This window comes from Typopeltis vanoorti, chromosome 19 (assembly GCF_054136105.1).
Source record: "Typopeltis vanoorti isolate ZY-2024b chromosome 19, IOZ_Tvanoo_1.0, whole genome shotgun sequence".
Taxonomy (NCBI): Eukaryota; Metazoa; Arthropoda; class Arachnida; order Uropygi; family Thelyphonidae; genus Typopeltis; species Typopeltis vanoorti.
Genome location: NC_143567.1, coordinates 57,488,939 through 57,508,221, shown reverse-complemented (window position 1 = coordinate 57,508,221; position 19,283 = coordinate 57,488,939). Strand labels below are relative to the sequence as shown.

The window sequence follows — 19,283 nt, the reverse complement described above, 5'->3', positions numbered from 1 at the left end:
CCCGTAATGCAAATTGGTGGATAGAAGACAAAATGGGATATGATTGAGACATTGTTGAAGGGTTATTATCGGATTAACACCAGGAAAATTTTACACATCATAGAATGAAGGAATAGGATAGGGAGGGAGAGAACCCTAGCAGTTGCAAAAGGACATAGTGAGTAAAGGAGTGATGAGAGCTTGGCCCACCTTTACCACAAGTTGCCTCAGTCCTGAAGATACTTCAGGCACAAACTGTTTGCTTACACTTGGATAAAGGATTAAACTAAATTTATTATTATTATTATGGATGACTCCATATTTTTATGGATGACTCCATCATTATTATTATGGATGAATTTGGAGGAAAATTGTAGATAGGAAGTTAGTAATGATGTAATTTTTTCATGTAGTACTGTCATATCCTGTACACCCCTTGAGGGTACATGGCAGGAATTTGATGATGATGATGATGATGGATGACTCCAAGGAGTCTTTAGACTCATCGAGGGAGGCCCTAAACATCATGTCCATCAGAACTCTTCAACATTCACACAGTATCTATCATACTTTGCCTTGAACTCATTCACTGTCATAACACCCACAACAGACTCTGGCAGCTTATTCCACTCTAAAAGTAAAAAAACCCAGCTCTAACACCCTTACTAACAACCACACTCTTGCCCAGCTTCCATAGATGTCCCCTAGTCCTCCCACCACCAGTCCTGTTCTCAAAAATATCCTTTGAATTAATCCTATAGAAACCCTTCAGCAATTTGAATGTCCCAATCATATCTCCCCTTTTCTGCCCATCAACCAATTTTTGCAACCCACAAATCTTCAACCTGTTTTCATAAGGTTCATTCCATAGACTTGCTATCATCTTGGTCACTCGTCTCTGGATTCTCTCAATCTCCTCCCCCATCAAGAAGAGACCTAGGTGACCATATCTGGGCACAGTAATCAAGATTGTGGCTTATCAAGGCTCAATACAGAGAAACAATAACTTGCTTATCTCTGCTCGTCAAAGTATTCTTCAGCATCCAAGTGATTTGATGAGCTGATTTAGCCACTTTTGCGATTGCCCCTAAACTTCAACTCCCTATCCACCAACACTCCCAAGTCCCTGTCCTCATCAATCTCCTGGAGTACAGTTCCACCAATGTGACATACTGCTGCTAATCTTTTCACCCTAAAATGTATAACCTTACATTTTGCCACATTAAATTGATATCCATTCTCCTTAGCCCATACCTCCAGTCTATTCAAATCATCCTGCAAAATTTTGACATCTGCATTCACTATTGCCCTACCCAACTTAACATCATCAGCAAACAAATGAACCATTCCTCTCAGATCCTTCCCTATATCGTTAATAAACAAATTAAACAGCAGTGGTCCAAGAACAGAATCCTGCGACACACCACTAGTCACAGGCGGTCTTTTGGACTCTACTCCTGAGTAAACTGCTCTCTGATATCTCTCCATCAACCACCCTCCTATCCATCTCACCAACCCTATATCCATTCCCATATGTTGCAGTTTACGGATTAGACTTCCATGTGGTATCTTGTCAAAGGCCTTAGCCAGGTCCAGCAGTATCACTGTAAACTTATTACCCATATCCAGTTCAGTCATCACTGTGTTATAAAACCTGAGCAAGTTACTAAGGCATGATCTACCCTTCACAAAACCATGCTGTCCCCCATACATTATCTCATTTTCATCAATCCATTCCTGTATTTTACCCTTGACTACTTTCTCCAAGACCTTGACAACGACTCCTGATATGCTGATCAGTCGTTAATTTGCAACAGTAGTCTCGGATCTTCCTTTATGCACTGAAACTATTTCCCCCTCTTTCCACCCCTTTGGGACTAAACCAGACCCGAGACTCAGATAAAACAATAAGGTCAAAGGCATTGACAATTCTTTAGCCGCTTCACGAAAGACCCATGCTGATATACAATCCAATCCCACAGATGTATTCACATTAAGTTTCTGTAATAGACTATTTACCACAATTCCCATATAAACTAATGGTTTCTTCATTCCTTCAACGTCATCACCTGGATGATATACTCTTGCAAAGTGCTCACCCAGTAATTCCACTATATAGACTGATTCAGTGACCTCCCTACCATCGCGTTCCTTAAATTCATTCTGCCATGTACAGTTTTTCTTTTATTAGCAGCATATTGAAAGAACTGTTTGGGATTCTCTTTAGCTTGCATGGCTAATTTCCTTTCATAATCTGTTTTCGCTTTTCTCACCACACTCGTTACCCTTCTGGCCTGCACTTTATACTGTTCATGTGCCTGCCGGTCACCTTTCTCCTTAAATTCCCTCCATCGGTGTTTCTTTTTTTGCAGCTCAAGTTTAATGATGTTATTCATCCATTTAACCCCTACTTGATTTACTATTCGGACTCTAGGTATACAGTCAGCCATTACCTCCTGCAAATGCTCCTTAACCACCTCCCATGCGCTATCAACATTCAGCCCTTGCAGTTTTACATTCCATGGCACTGAACCAAGCAATTTCCTAAGCTTGTCATACTTACCAGAACGGTAATTCCACACGTACCGTCTTAATTGAAAATTCCACACGTTTAGCCACCTCCCAGGTCAAGACCCTATGATCACTCTCATCAATAGGTCAAATTCTCAGATGCTATTACTAGGTCAAGCACCCTCGAACCCCCTAGTATTTTCCATTACATGCTGTGTCAGATAGTTATCCCTCAGTAACTGAATAAAATAAGTTCCTTCTTCGCATGTGTCCTCTCCTCCTTCCAATCAATGTTTCTATAATTGAAATCCCCCATAATAATTACCCTCCTTCCACTCATTTCATCAATTTGCCAATGCATATATCTCCACCATCTATTCCATCACCTGGTCTATAGCAGCACCCAACTGTACATTTTGTTCCGTTAGTCTCAATCTCACACCAAATAGCCTCAAATTAGCTCCTTTCACTATCCTGCAATACAACTTCTATTCTCCTTGGTTGCAGTTCATCAGCTATCATCAATAACACTCCTCCCCCCCATTTTATTCTCTCTGTCCCTCCTGAACACACTATACCCTACATATTCTATCCCACTAATTATATCATCTTCTGTCAGCCATGTTTCACTAATGCCAATAACCTGTGGCCAGGAAGAGCCAACCAACGCCAAAAATTCTTCCTTCTTGTTTCTAATAATCCTGGCATTAGTATACATGAAATGATGAGGTCCATTTGTCCCACCCCTATCTTGATGCGTTATACTAACTATCTCATTCTGATTTCTTGTCCTTCGTACTGGTTTGGACACATTATAAACATTCTTACACTCAACTGCTTCACTGATGTCTGCATATCCACTTACTCCCCCTCCTTAATAGTTCTAGTTGCCCTGATTTTGCACATCCACTCTCACTTCACTCAGCAACACTTTTTCCAGTCTTCGCACACCAAATCCATTCAAATGTAAGCCATCCATCTTGTACAAATCCTTTCGCCCATCAAACTCACTCCACACATCCACAAACTCCGCACCACACCGTCTGCATAACCTGCGCATAAAGTCATTTGAGATTATGGCCCTCCTTCTAAACTCTTCTCTGTCATACGGCAGCAACAGACTCACTATCCTAACTCTGTCACTCTTTTCTTTCGCCACCTCTAATAATTCTTTCTCGTCCTTTCTGATATGAAATTTATCTCCTTTCAAATCATTCGTTCCTGCTGCGACTATCATTTCTTTCACCCTCAGCTTCTGTGCACTAATACTCTCACTTACATCCTTAATTTTCGCACCCAGTAAATACGATTTAGTCAAATTCTCATCTATCACACCTCTTACACCTCTCACACCTCTTACTCCACACATCCACAAACTCCGCACCACACCGTCTGCATAACCTGCGCATAAAGTCATTTGAGATTATGGCCCTCCTTCTAAACTCTTCTCTGTCATACGGCAGCAACAGACTCACTATCCTAACTCTGTCACTCTTTTCTTTCGCCACCTCTAATAATTCTTTCTCGTCCTTTCTGATATGAAATTTATCTCCTTTCAAATCATTCGTTCCTGCTGCGACTATCATTTCTTTCACCCTCAGCTTCTGTGCACTAATACTCTCACTTACATCCTTAATTTTCGCACCCAGTAAATACGATTTAGTCAAATTCTCATCTATCACACCTCTTACTAACGAGTCACTGTACAACACTCTTTCCTTCATTTCTGAAACACTCCCAATCATATACTTGTTTATTTCTGTTTGCTGGGGCACTTGGGAAAGAGTTTTGCAGACTCTCCAACTGCCGCTTCATCCTATGTATTACTCCACATAACCGTGCAATCTCACTCATTACAGCTAATTTCTCATTTTTTTCATCATTCAAACCATTTTCCCTCTCTTTATAATTACTTCCACTCTCTCTTTCATCACCGCTCTCATTGCTATCTTGTACAACATCACAATTTACACTCAAACCACTATTTCTCTCACATTGTGGCGTTCTTCTACAACTATCTCACGACCTGACCCACAGTTCAATTCCTCACTTTTCTTACACTTTCAGCACAGTTTCCCACCACTATCATTATCTATCCAAACTCCAGCCTCTTTCGGGAATGCATACATACCGCACGTCACACTGGACGAATTCCCTTATATTAAAGTTCTTGAACAAAGATTGCAAAGTCCTGGTCGCCATTGTTTTTCGTCGCATTGGCGCCATGTGCTATCAATCATATCTTTAAACTACTAGTTTAATTAAGGCGGAACACCAAAAATCACACAGACACACCAAGCTACCAAAAACAAACAATACCACATCAAGATTAAATCAATATTGCCAATTTATCCTCAAAATAATACTTATCTTTGCAGGAGCTCTCTGCAAACACTACACACCACGTAGCCCTCTAGCGGACTGAGACTAACCAAGATTACAGTCTAACCAAGTGAAAAAAAAACTTCCAACAACTTTCCATGTAAAAATTACCCTTTTACTTAATATGTCCTTCTGCAACTGCTAGGGTTCCCCCCCCCTCCCCCATCTCATTCCTTCATTCTATCATGTGAAAAATTTTCTCGGTGTTAATCTGATAATAACCCTTCAATAATGTCTCAATCATATCCCATTTTGTCTTCTATCCACCAAATTCTGCAGTTTGCATAGGTCTAAAAAAAACCAATGTCATAAATAAGAATATTATTGGCTGATGTTATTAATTTTAATAATATTTGGATTTTTTTAAATATAAATTTTATGTTAGCTATTATTCTTTTAATTTTATTTCATTTTTTTACTGATTTATTTTTTTTTTCATACCACAAGAGGTCATGCTAGGTGGGTTTAGTAGTTTTAGATGTGATGCAGCTTACCATAGTATGTTGCTAGTTGTAATGTAGAAGTTGTATATTCCTGAAAATAATCTTAATACAAAGGTCTAAACATAGAATTTTATTATTAAAGGTTTTATCTCAGATAGCTGTCAACTCCATAAATTGCATACAAGTGCTGTTACCATTTAATTTCAGAATGAAAGGATAAAAAAAAAAGTCATATCAAATAAACTGATTACTTTAAAGGAAATGATCTTGAGAAAAAAATAAAAATAAAATAAATAAATAAATTTATTATAAATATCATTCCTTTCTCAGGAAATGTTTTTATATTTAACAGTATTGGTGATAAGAAAAGAAAACAGATTCACCTTCATTCTAACTGACGAATGATCAGTAATACTGTTTTTATTCGTTCATCTTGATGGTATGTATGTGATTTTATAATTCCTTGTGAAAAGGTTTGCAATAGTGTTGCTTGTAGCCTAAAACTTTCTAAACAATAATGTGTTTTCAAATCCTTCAGTAATAGCAATTTGATGGATACATGTAAAGAGAATGTCTGGAAAAGGGGGGAGGAGTTGATTCCTACCTTCTCCTCAGCTAATCCCTAAGAAGGGATGATATATCAGAGCAATTTGAAAAAAAAAAAAAAAAAAAAAAAAAAAGCAAGAACCATAAGGGGTTTCCTGCTCTCATTTTGCTTTTACTTCTTTTTATGAAATCCAGAACACGTTTGTTATGGCACAGGATAATCTGGTGCTTCATGCAGGCTTTCGTTACTACTAGAGATTTTAGATTCTTCTAATTTAATATATAAATTTACCTTTTGTTAGTTGCCAGAGTGTATATCTTTTCAACAATGTCAATATCTTCCTTAATTATATAAACAAATAATTCTGATCTTGTAACTATATAAAACAAGTTTCTTGATGGATGCCAACTGCAGCCTAAAGTTGGAAAAAAAAAAGTGTTAAATAGAAAAAAAAATACTTGTAAAGTAAAACAATTTAAAAAAAAAAATTCAATTAGAGAAATACAACAGATTTGAGTTTTTTAAACTGAACACAGTTCTAGTCCAAGAATCATAGATTATCATTAACTTACTATATATAAAACAAATTTTCTTATTATTGTTAACAAACTTCCAGGCATTCGGCAGACTTTTTGCAAAAAGTCTGATTCAACCAGTAACATATCTGTCATAATATACCTTAAGTACAATTGCAATCCTCACATTCATAACATCTTCAGGCAATGTATTCCACTCTCTCTCTCACACAGCTTACCATGTAAAAAACCTAATTCTTTTACTCCCTGGCTCATCACACTTTCATAAAACTTGAAGGGATGGCCTCTCATTCTTTGTCTCTTTTTATTATTATTATTATTATTATTCCTGACACCTCCAAGGAGTCCAAAGACTCATCGCAGGAGGATACCTACAACTGTCTCAACCACTACATCGAATCATCTCTATCAACGCCATCTATCGCCCACCACAACTAGTATTTTTTGTCTGTAAATTGCGTGTGTTCTGAAGGGCCAATCTGTCTGTATGCAGGATGAAAAACCCGAGTTTCCGGGAGAAAAAATCCTGCTACCTCCGTATGAAATCGGCTAACTCACCTTCGAATGAAATCGTCCAGATAAAGATTCCTCCCGTCGTGACGAGAATCGAACTTAGGCCTATTCCAATCTCAATCCACTCTTATGAACAATCCCAATTGTATCAACATGATAGAATCTCTAGATCTCTATATTATCATCTCTTCCCTACCTATTTACCAATTTACATTTCTGCATCCTCTCCACATAACCAACATTCAAGTTCTGCTACTGAAAGACTGTATACAGTGCAACACCTGCCTATAATTGAGTCAGTAAAGGGCAGTGACATGCAATATACAGCCTTTCCTGTAAGTCAACCCTGCTTTCCCATGACATGGCCTGTTTCCACAAAAGGAGCTCTGGCACATGCCATGAGCATTTTAGCATATGTTCTAGGCAACTATTTAAGAATGCTGATTATTAGTAATCATCAATAGTGTTGATCACAATGGGAAAAACAAAGGATCTTTCAGACTTTGAGAGAGTTTATTGGTAGTGACATCTGGGTGGAGTCACGATTTTGTAAACAGCAGAGATGACTGCTTTTTCAAAAGGTGAGATAGCCTAGGTGTTTAATCAGTGGAAAAATAACCCAAATTGCTTGTCCAAAGAGGTGTAACTGTGGACCTAAGGCAGTCTTCAGGAATAAGATTGCCGTCACCTGAGAAAGCGCGTACAGACAAACAGAACTTCCTGTGTGCAATAATTGGCTGGCACATTTAATGAAGGCTGTTCCTGACCATATCTCACCGAATTATGCACAGAGGATTGAAGAGGTTCAGTATTGCCAGCTGCATGCCTATACGGAAACTGTCAATTTCTGCAAAGTTTCTAATTCAATAGCCAGGTTACGTGTACTGACAGTTTAATTGGATTATTTATTATGCCACATAGTTCAGCAAAATTTAATATTTTAATATCTATACCTTTTTCACATATGATAAATCATAAATCACATCGTAGGTTTCTGAAAGTATTTACTTGTTCTAATATTTTATTATCTATCACCATTTAGCTTCTTACTGGGTTTTCTCATTCTTTTTACGCTTCCATTCCTATATGGAAAAAAACAATGATTTCTGTGAAGAACCAGAAAGAACGTCTACAGTGGTGTCAGGAACACCTTGACCGGACACTGGAATACTGGAAAAAAGTAGTATATCTTCTCTACAGACAGTAGGCAGAGTTTGGTGGGAGCTGCATGAAGCAATGAACCCAGCTTGCCTTGTAAACACAACTCTAGGTTCTGAAGGTGATGTCATGGTGTGGGGCATGTTCTGTTCGTACAAAACAGGTCCCCTGATATTGCTGGAAGGTTGGGTGTTCACCAAGGAATAACTGAACATTGTTGCTGATCAAGTCCATCCTGCAATGCTGACTTTTTATCCAGCAGGTGACAGTTGTGTCATGGATGACAATACTGTCCACTGCACCAGAAATGTTCAGCGAGCATGACAGCAACTTCTGCCATCCATTCCCTGGCCACCACAAAGCCTGGATCTGAACCCCACTAAGAATGTATGAGGCATGTTAGAAAGAGGTCTGGCAGTAAAGTCCTCTTCCATCAAATCTGAGCCAGTTAAAGGATGGTCTAGTGAACACTTGATATGTTGTAGATGCAATCCAATAACTTGTGGAATCTATGCCAAACTGCATGTGTTATAATTCAGGAGAAAGGAGGTCTGGGTTTGAATTATTAAGTGAGATATTGGTATAAATAAAAGTTTCTGATTTAGTGGCTGGTATGTGTATATTAACAATAAATAAATATTTTGAAGCATAAATTTAAAATGCATGAGGGATTACATTAAACATTATACATCATTTATTCATCACACTGATAAATTTGCAAATTTTATTGCTGAATATGTATACAACAGTAATGTATAATAAATTCTGTATGTTTAATACTGCCAGCAAAAGTTTAAAGTTCTGTTCCCAGAATCTGCTTGACTACTTCTGTTCATTTTCTATAAATGAAAGATAAAGTGGTGTAGATTAAAAGTTCCCAAAAATGTTATATTGAAAGTTGTTGGAGGCTCAAAACAAATGTATTTTTCACAGAAGAGCTGATTTTGAAAACCGAACTAATCAAAGAAGTTTTCTTAATGTATAAAAGAGTGGGAGACAGCATATAGGCATTATGGCTGAACAATTCAAGCTATGTAATTAAACTGTCATATAGCTTTAGTTGCTTTGGTCTTAATTCATTTCAACCAATATTTCACTTAATAATATTTTCAAGGTCCACCTTTCCTAATTGGATTGTGGGGGCAGCAGCTGCAAGAGGGACTACCAATAGTCACAATCCTCTGCCAATAAGCTCAGGTATTCTGGTGAGACTCCCAGACGTGTCCACCCAAGGTTTTGGATATAATTTATCCAGCAAGTCCTTGGCCTTCACACAGGGCCACCCACCCTCTGGCTTGGCAAAGAGAGCCTACTGGGGAAGCCTCTCTTGTGGCTTCCCCAGTTGCTTTGGTCTTAATTCATTTCAACCAATATTTCACTTAATAATATTTTCAAGGTCCACCTTTCCTAATTGGATTGGGAAGCCTCTCTTGTGGCTTCCCCAGTTGCTTTGGTTTTAATTCATTTCAACCAATATTTCACTTAATAATATTTTCAAGGTCCACCTTTCCTAATTGGATTGTGGGGGCAGCAGCTGCAAGAGGGACTACCAATAGTCACAATCCTCTGCCAATAAGCTCAGGAATTCTGGTGAGACTCCCAGACGTGTCCACCCAAGGTTTTGGATATAATTTATCCAGCAAGTCCTTGGCCTTCCACAGGGCCACCCACCCTCTGGCTTGGCAAAGAGGGCCTACTGGGGAAGCCTCTCTTGTGGCATTCTGACCAGGTGCCAATACCATCGCAACTGTGATCTCTCACTCAACACGGAGAAGCAGTGGTTGAGTATTGAGGGTTTCCCGAATTGCAGAGCTTCGGACTCTGTTGATTCTTGTCAGCCCCGCAACCCTTCGAAGGAACTTCATTTCAGCCGCTTGGATTTGTGTCTGCATTCTTTCAGTCATTACCCAGCTCTCATGACCATAGGTGAGGATGGGAATATAAACTGTATTGAAGACAGCCAACTTTGCTTTCTGGCTTAACTCCAGCTTCAATACTATTGAATGGCCAAGCTCCCGCAATATTGTGCTTGCTGAGCCAATTTGAGTATCTAGCTCTATGTCCCATTTTTCATCACTTATGAATATGGTCCCAAGGTATTTAACCATGCTACCGGCCAAGACATCTATAGACGTCAAAGTTCTCATGGATGCGAAGTGCATATTAAAATTGTATTACCATTGATATCACATTGAAATATGCAATGGATACGAAGCGTATGAGGATGCGTATTTGATCCATAATGGCCGGTAAGGTGGTTAAACTTCTCCACCTGCCTCAGTGGGACTCCACTCACATGTAGAGTACACTGAGACCACAAATGTTTCTGTTTTGGCCACACTGATCTTTATCTCAGCTTCTGCACAAACAGCTACAAACCTATCCAGGGTCCGATAGAGGTCATCTGTGGAAGAGCTAAGCAAAACTAGGTCATCTGTGGAAGAGGTAAGCAGAACTAGGTCATCTGCAAAAAGCAGACGTCCAATACTATATGAGGTCTTGTTGTCACCCCCTCCTTTCATAAATATTATGAAAGGAGGGGGTGACAGAACACACCCTTGGCAGAGACTGTGAAAGGTTCAGACTTTGTGCTGTTTACCCTGACACAAAACTCCGGGCATTCATACAGGGACTTGATAGCAGCTAATAGCTGGCCATCCACTCCATACTCCTGTACTACTTGCCAAAGCTTATCCTGAGGAACCCAGTCATATGTCTTCTCCAAGTCCACAAAACAAGGGTAGACATTCTTGGCATATTTCCAAGATTTCTCAAAGACTTGCCTTAAAGTGAAGATTTAGTTAGTTGTGCTTCTACCAGGACGAAAGTCACATTGTTCTTCTTGGAACTTTGACTCAACTGGGCTCCTGCACCTTCTTTCCAAGCACCTAGCATATACTTTCCTCGGTAGGCTGAGCAGAGAGATGCCACGATAGTTGCTGCAATCTCTCTGGTCTCCCTTCTTGAAGACTGGTATTATTATGACTGTCTGCCACTGCTTTGGTGCTTGCTCAGATATCCAAGCAGCCTGACACACTCGAGTCAGCCAGAGAACGGCGTCTTGATTTAAGGCTTTTTTTAGCATTTCGGGCCGAATTTCATCATCACCAGCATCCCTGCCTGATTTTAGTAATTTTATTGCTAAATGGACCTCCTTCTGCTGTGAGACTAGTCATCGTCCTGATCTACACCTCTTGGATGTCCACAGCTGCTGGGGTATCCAGGTTAAAAAGGCTCTCAAAGTATTCTTTCCATCTGTGGTATCCTTCTTGGTTGTTAAAAATGTACCATCAGAGGCCTTAATTGCCCTTGCTGCACAATTTCCTCCCTTGAAGGTGGCAGATGGCCTACCAGAATACCTTGTTTGCATTTGCATAGGATGAGTCTAATCTTTCTCCAAAGGATTCCCAGACCTTCTACTTTGCTGTCTTTACTGCCTCAAGCAGTAGCTTTTCGTCCTCAGTGTACCAGAAACGCATCTCAGGTGACCTGACCCTAAACTTAATAATATTTATATAATTATAATTTGTACTATAACCAATTAAAGAGGTTTATGATGTATAACATAAGGAGGACAGCATAGCTAATTTATATTCAAAAGTGTAAATTAGCACCATTATCCTGTCTAGTCAAGAAAGGCCGTGTTATGTACAATGTTTGTGTTGTTAGAGAAATATAGGCTGATCAAAGCATGAATGAAATAAATGCTTATGAATATATACATATCTTCACAATATAAATTATATATGAATATATATTTATATATAAATAGATATATGATATATAAATACACTGCTCGGAAATCAACAGACACAATAGTGTGAGGAACAAACAGTCATGGCATCCACCTTAATAAGATTTAGGAGCTCCTGGACTATGATGGACCAGCCATCTTGTGACCTCACCAGACACACAAGCTCATCCCAGAAATGTTCAACAGGGTTGAGATCAGGGCTCTGTGGAGGCTAGACAAGAGTGGTGCTGTTCATGTCCACAAACCATGCAGTTAAGCAGCAGCCTCATGACATGGTGCATTGTTTTGCTGAAAGAGATAGCGATCAGTTCCATTGCGTTGTCCAGAATGTTCAGATGCCTCCCTTAATTCAATGTTTGTGGCAGCACAATGTTTGTGCTGCCACAAACAGAGGTTCAAGGCCAAACTGGTAAAAATGGGATCTTACATCACATCGTCACCTCTGAATTTCATAGTTGGGATTACACATTCTGGTAAGAGATATTCACCGGGCATTATCCACCACACCAATACCTGTCCATCTGCTCGGTAGAGGGTGTAAGTATGATTTGCTGCTCCATAACATAGTTTTCCAAGCTTCCACATCCCACTGTACATGCTCTTTGTACTACTTAAGAAAAAGATGCATATTGTGGTCCTATAATGGAAATCCATGTTGTGAGTCTTGGTTCTGAATGTTTTTGTGCAGATTCGTGTTCCAGTCAATACCTGGAACTTCACATGTGTTGGCTGATAAATGGCAATTTTTACATATTGTGTAGAGACTGATCAAAGCATGAATGAAATGAACACTTGTGAATATATATATGTGTGTGTGCATGCGTGTGCGCATGCACACACACACACACACGCACAAGGGGGAGAGGCCTGAAAAGTTCTGATAAACACCTAAAACAAAAATGATATTAAAGCAACTGATATAACCACAAGAAAGAACATATTTAAAACTCTTTAATCCCATGTTTCATCAAATTGCAATAATTTGTTCTTTTTCTTTTAGGATATATAAGAAGAGTTGCTTTAATATCACTTTTTTCTCTAAGTGTTTATCAGAACTTTTCAGGCCTCTCCCCCTTGTATGTGTGTGTGTACATTTTTTGTGTATACACACACATTTTTTGTGTGTGTATACACAAAAAATGTGTGTGTATACACATCAGCCCCACCCTCCTCATATATCTATGATATATAAATACACTGCTTGGAAAGAAGTCAAAAGACGCCACAGTGTCAGGAACAAATAGTCAGGCACCCACATTAATAAGATTTAGGACCTCCTTTCACTGTAATGATTGAAGCAATCCTACGGGACATACTTTCCACAAGCATACAATAGCATTCAATGTGAATTTTGGACCATTCTGCCTATAAGCATGTAATGAGGTGGTGGGCTGTTGTGGGGCCCTTGACCTCACCCAGTACTTCAGTTCATCTTACAGATGTTCAATAGGGTTGAGATCAGGGCTCTGTGGAAGCCAGTCAAAAATGGTGATGCTCATGTCTACAAAAGAGGAAGGGGTAGACATCAATGAGATGGATGAATGGATGGTGTGTGTGTGGAGTGACTGATCTTCAGAGAGTTGAGGTCTCCAGAAAAGCAAACCACGGGACTATGGGGGTGGTCTGAAAAGTTCTCAGCCTAACAATGAAAAAACAAATTTATAATTTCAAAATAATTTTTATTTTTCAACATAACCTCTGTTAGGACTAATACATTTATTCCAGCGATGCTCCAGCACCATTATCCCGTCCCTGTAGTGGTTCTCAGTAAGTTCTGCAAAATACACCTCTACAGATGCAATCACCTCTTGACTCGAACAAAAACGCTGACCAGTGAGGAAGAGTTTTAGTTTTGGGAAGAGATAGAAGTCAGAGGGAGCCAAATCTGGGGAACAGGGTGGAATGTTCCAACCATTCATAGTGCAGATCCTTTAATTTCGCCATTGCCAAAACACCTTTGTGGGCAGGTGCATTGTCCTGATGAAAGATGAGTTTTTTCTTCTGCAAATTGGGTCTTTTCTCACGAATTTTTTTGTCTAGTATGATTAAAAGATCGGAATAACATTCCCCAGTTATTGTTTTACCCTTTTCAAGATAATTAATAAACAAAATACCTTTAGCATCCCCAAAACACCGATGCCATGACCTTTCCTGCTGATGGAATCGACTTTGTCTTCTTTGGTGCTGAGCAACCAGCTTCTGTCCACTGTTTTGACTGCTGTTTGAATTCTGGTGTATAATGGTAAATCCAAGTCTCATCCATAGTAAAAACTATGGATGAGAATTGCGAAGCTTTTTCATTTGCAATTCTTCATGCAAAATATATCCTACACATTCTTTTGAAATGCCTATAGTCTCAGCAATTCCACACACTTTGACTCAGAGGTCATCCAATACCATATTGTGCACTTAATCAATGATTTCTGGTGTTGTTACACTTTTTGGACATCCTTAATGTGGATCATCCTTAATGTGGACCATCCTTAATTGTCAAAAATGAAGGAGAAGAGTGCCCGTAAACTTTTATGAACTTCGAATGAATTTCGTTAAATCTTCTTTTACAAAGAATTTTATAACTGCAATACTCAATTTTATCCATTTCAAGGAATACAGACAATACTTTTCTTTCACACAGCTGTATAAAACAAACTACTTCACAGAATGACTTGCAATTTCACATGGATGCTTATGATAGATGTACCAACTTAGAAAAAAATCGTGCCAATAATGTTGCCATCTATGATCGAGGCCAAGAACTTTTCAGACCACCCTCATACATGGCAAAGCCTGGTGTGGCACATCACCGAGCATCGGAGCGACCATACGACATCTATGGATGCCCAGTGAACATATAGATATAGACATGTCTACATACCATACAGTTACAGCAGCAGCAGTTTGTAGAAATGCCACCAAGTACGAAGCATTGCATTGCATTGTCCAGAATGCTCAGATACCTCTTGAAGTTCAATGTCTGTGGCTAAACCAGAAACCAAGTTCTAAGGCTAAACCAGAAAAAACAGGATCATGCCATCACACTGCCACCTCCGAATTTCATAGTTGGGGTTACGCACTCTGGTAAGAAATGTTCACTGGACATCCACCGCACCAACGCCTGACCATCTACATGGTAGAGTGTGTGTAGCATGATTCGTCACTGTATAATACAGCTTTCTAAGTTTCTACGTCCTACTGTATACACACTCTTTGCACTACTGAGATGACACTGCATTTTGGTTCAGGTAATGTAGGAGCTTGTATATTGTGGTCCTACCATGGTGAACCTTGGTTCTGAATGATTCGTTTTCCAGTCGATACTCGGAACTTCACATTCAATGTGTCAGTCAAAAAATGGTAATTTTTACATATTTTCTTTCATAGCACTCTACAGTCATATTCAGTGAGTATGGTAGGTGGTCCACTGCAGATAGCACTTGCAGTTGACTCCTTACACTTCCATCTCAGTATAGTATCACTGATTGTTGACATGGGATGGCCCAATTTGACAACAATTTGCAGAACAGATAGGCCTGCAACATGGCATCCTATCACAACGCTGCTTTCAAACTCCATCAGTTCCCTTCTCGCAGCATTTCATACAGACACAGTTTTACACTGACTTCGGAGCATTATATTCCTCCAATTTATACCAGCTACAAATACATGATGCATCATGCCCCTTTGACTTTTCTGAGCATTGTTTCTATATGTTTCAGGGGTATCTGGAGGAAGCAATACTACACTATATACCAGGTCGGGAGAGTAAATTGGGAAGGAGAGTAAATAGATGGATGAGAAGTATCGCTAAGCATGAGCTACACAAAAAGAAAATGTTGTGGAGGGTATATATATATAAGGAGAAAGGTGACCAGCTAACTCATGAACAAGGATCAGGCAAGAAAGGTGACCAGCATGGTACAGAAGGTAAAATCAGATTATAAGAAATTAGCCTGCAGATAAAAATCCCAAAGAGTTTTTTTTTTCATTATATGACAAGTATGAGGAAGAATGACTATGGAAGGATAAATTTAATCAATACAGATGGTGGAGAGGGCAAAATTGTTGAGCTACTGAGTGACCATACTGCAAGGGTATATCATTCAAGTGAAGATATTGTTATGGCAGAGATGACAGGAACTGATGTAAGAACAGAGGTTGATGAATTGTAGGTCTTAGGATATCACAGAATCTGAATGCAAGGAGAGCTTTGGGATTGGATGGGATGTCGATTCACATTTTTAGAGAATGTGCAGGGAAAATGACAATGCTTTTGAATAGGCTGTTCATTTAAGAGTCGGCTCTGGCAAAGTCCCAAGAGAGTGGAAGCAGGCAATAATTCCTCTCTATAAAGGAGTATCTAAGTCTGTGGTAGCAAATTATAGACCAATCAGTATCTCAACGGGTGGTGGTAAAAGTAGTGGAAAAGTTGGTCAAAAAGATAATTCAGGAATGAGTGAATAAGAATATGATACTTTATGAGGGGCAGCATAGCTTTGTGAAGGGTAGTCATGCCTTAGTAATCTATTAACTTTTTATGATAGAGTGACTTGCTACGAGAACAAATTGACGCCATCCGTTTTCTCCTAGCTGAAGCAAACCTAGCTATTTGGGCGCTCGAAGAAGAGCTTTCCACTGCGTTAAACCACGAGCTTTGGTCAATTTTATACGACATCTCATGCACTGCTGCGGATAAAGAATTTAAAAAAGTACAAGGTTGACATATCAAGAAATTTGAGAAATTAAAAAAGAATTCGACCTCCGAACCAAAACATCCTACCAACACTGTAGTCAACCTCTCTTCAGTTAATTTGAAGCCTGAAGCACTAAACGCTCTCTCATGTGGCCACAACTTCGCCATTGCTCCCAGAAAATTACCGGCTGAGGATATAATGATCCAAATTGAATGCAGGATTTGGCATCTTCCAAACCACGTCGCTAACAATATTAGACTGGATGTAGCTTGTGTTCTCACCAAAGCAAGACCACCAAAAACCAACATATCCAATAAGGAATATAAATCTCTGCAGGAATTGAAGAAAAACAAAGAAATGGTAATCACCAAAGCAGATAAAGGTAACGCCACAATAGTACTTAACCAAAAGAATTACACAGGTAAGCTTAATGCTCTACTATTAGATCGGGCTACTTACCTCCCTAATGAGTGCAATCCCACCAACTCACAAATTAGAAAACTCTACAGGCTCCTTAAGAAGGTCGCTTCTTGTCCTGTAGAAGTCACTAACACATTAAAACCGTTTAACTCCCCCCGTATATAAGGACTCCCAAAAATACATAAAGAAAATGTGCCATTACGTCCCATAGCAGATGGCATTGATTCCCCCACATACAAATTAGCTAAACATTTTGGCCAAAGCACTCACACGCTATCACAGATAAAAAACTCAGCCCACTTCAAAGCTAGCATAGAAAACTTTACACTCCAACATAATGACATAATAATGGTCGGTTTTGACGTCTCCTCCTTATTTACAAATGTCCCACTCAAAGAACTCTTACAGCTAATCCAAGCTAACTTTCTTCCCAATATCTCAGCCCTATTTCAGTTCACAATGAACTCAGCTTATTTCGTTTGGCAAGGAAAATTCAACAAACAAATAGAGGGGACAGCCATGGGTTCGCCACTCTCCCCACCCTTGGCCAACTTTTTTATGGAGACTTTCGAAGAGAAAGCCTTAAACTCTGCCCCACAAAAACCTACCATATGGCTTCACTACATTGATGATGTGTTCGCTATTTGGCCACATGGCTCTGATACACTCCTCTCCTTCCTAACACGTTTAAACACCCAACACCCCAGAATCAAGTTCACCCTGGAAAAAGAGAAAAACAACAGCCTCCCTTTCTTAGACACACTAGTCACCTGCCAGCCTGATGGAACCATGGTTTTCTCAGTTTATAGAAAACCCACCCATACATTCACCAACAATCCCACCCCCACCCTCACAACAATATGGAGTTATTAAGACACTACACAGTAGGGCTAAACTTATCTGTTCAAATGACAATGCTCTAACCACATCCTCAACATTTTCTCAGCCAATGGCTATCCCCCCTCTCAAAAAATCCAAAAAATACTGAAACCAGTAAACCACAACCCCCCCCCTTCACAATAAGGATTACTCTAAATCCATTACCATTCCCTACATCTGAGGCACCTCGGAAAAAATTACCAAAATCCTAAAAAAAAACGACTTGACCTCATGTTACAGACATTATAGAAAATTGGCATCCCTTATCTGCTCCACTAAAGACCAACCACTTTCCCTAGACCTACCTGATGTTTACAAGGTCCCTTGCAACTGTAAGCTGTCCTACTTTGGCCACACAGGCAGACAGCGAATATCAGAATTTCAGAACACAAAGACTACATCTGGTTTCACCAGTACAGCCACTCTGGTCTTGCAGACCATGTTCTGGATACACGCCACAGAATACGGTGGAAGAAAGCCACAGTAATACACTGTAGTAATTTCAAATTTGAAAGGCTATTCATGAAATCAGCTTCAGCCCTAAGAAATAGCCCAAACCTCAACAAATTTGGTTGCATGAGACTGCCCCAAATTTGGGAGACTTACATCAGAAGACCTTCAGCCCAACGGCCAAGAATACCTACATAGCCCACTTGGGGGCACCATCAGGACTTTTAGGAGAAACAATAGCTTCCCGCTTCGTCCTCATTTACTGTGTGTAGTGCCTGCATGCACGTGTCTTTATTTTAAGTTCCTGTGAAAATGGCAACGTGATGTTGCCGAAATATTGGAAATATAGATTAAAGTTTAATTTGATTTATATCCTGTGTAGGTTGTAAATTCCTTAAATTCTTTAATAAGCTTGGTAAGGAAAGATGTACTAATTTTCAGAATATTATCATGTTATAGCAGTTAGACATTATATAATAGCGAACAGAGCGATATCTGTTGGTTTTATCAATGGGTATTGGCCTAGTACTATATATATATATATATTACATTCTGATCGCATTTTCAGAGGTATTTGTGTCATAATGCACATACTTTTAACACACACACACACACACACACACACACACACACACACACACACAAGGAATGATATGATAATAACATTTGATTTACAAATATTATGGCTTGAAACTAGTTAAATAAGGTTGAATGCTAACAATAGATTATTTCAAATGATATCAGTACCTTGTGAACACATGATGTGGCTTCATTAAGATACAATATAAGACAGAAAAAATAAAATAAAAATCATGATGACTAAGGAGAATGAGACTTTTTTTCTTTTTTTTTTTGTACATACAATCATTTCAATCTAAGGTTGGGCAGTATACTAAAACTTTTCAGCACCTTCCTTAAATAAATGTTTGCACTTAAAGCAACACTGATGAAGTAATGAGGTTCATGATAAGAAAATTCTATATTCATTATCTATATTATGTAATGCTAAGCTGCACTTCT

At 39.1% G+C, this 19,283-nt stretch overlaps 1 protein-coding gene across 1 annotated transcript in view; it reads right to left on the bottom strand.

Moving 5' to 3' along the window:
- Positions 1 to 19,283, bottom strand: part of LOC150096143 (WD repeat and coiled-coil-containing protein-like) — a 169,475-nt gene that overhangs the window by 112,363 nt on the left and 37,829 nt on the right. Inside the window, exon 4 of the mRNA XM_090409347.1 lies at positions 6,154 to 6,277. Within this exon, the coding sequence (XP_090265473.1) occupies positions 6,154 to 6,277 (124 nt within the window). The remainder of the gene's footprint in view (positions 1 to 6,153; positions 6,278 to 19,283) is intronic.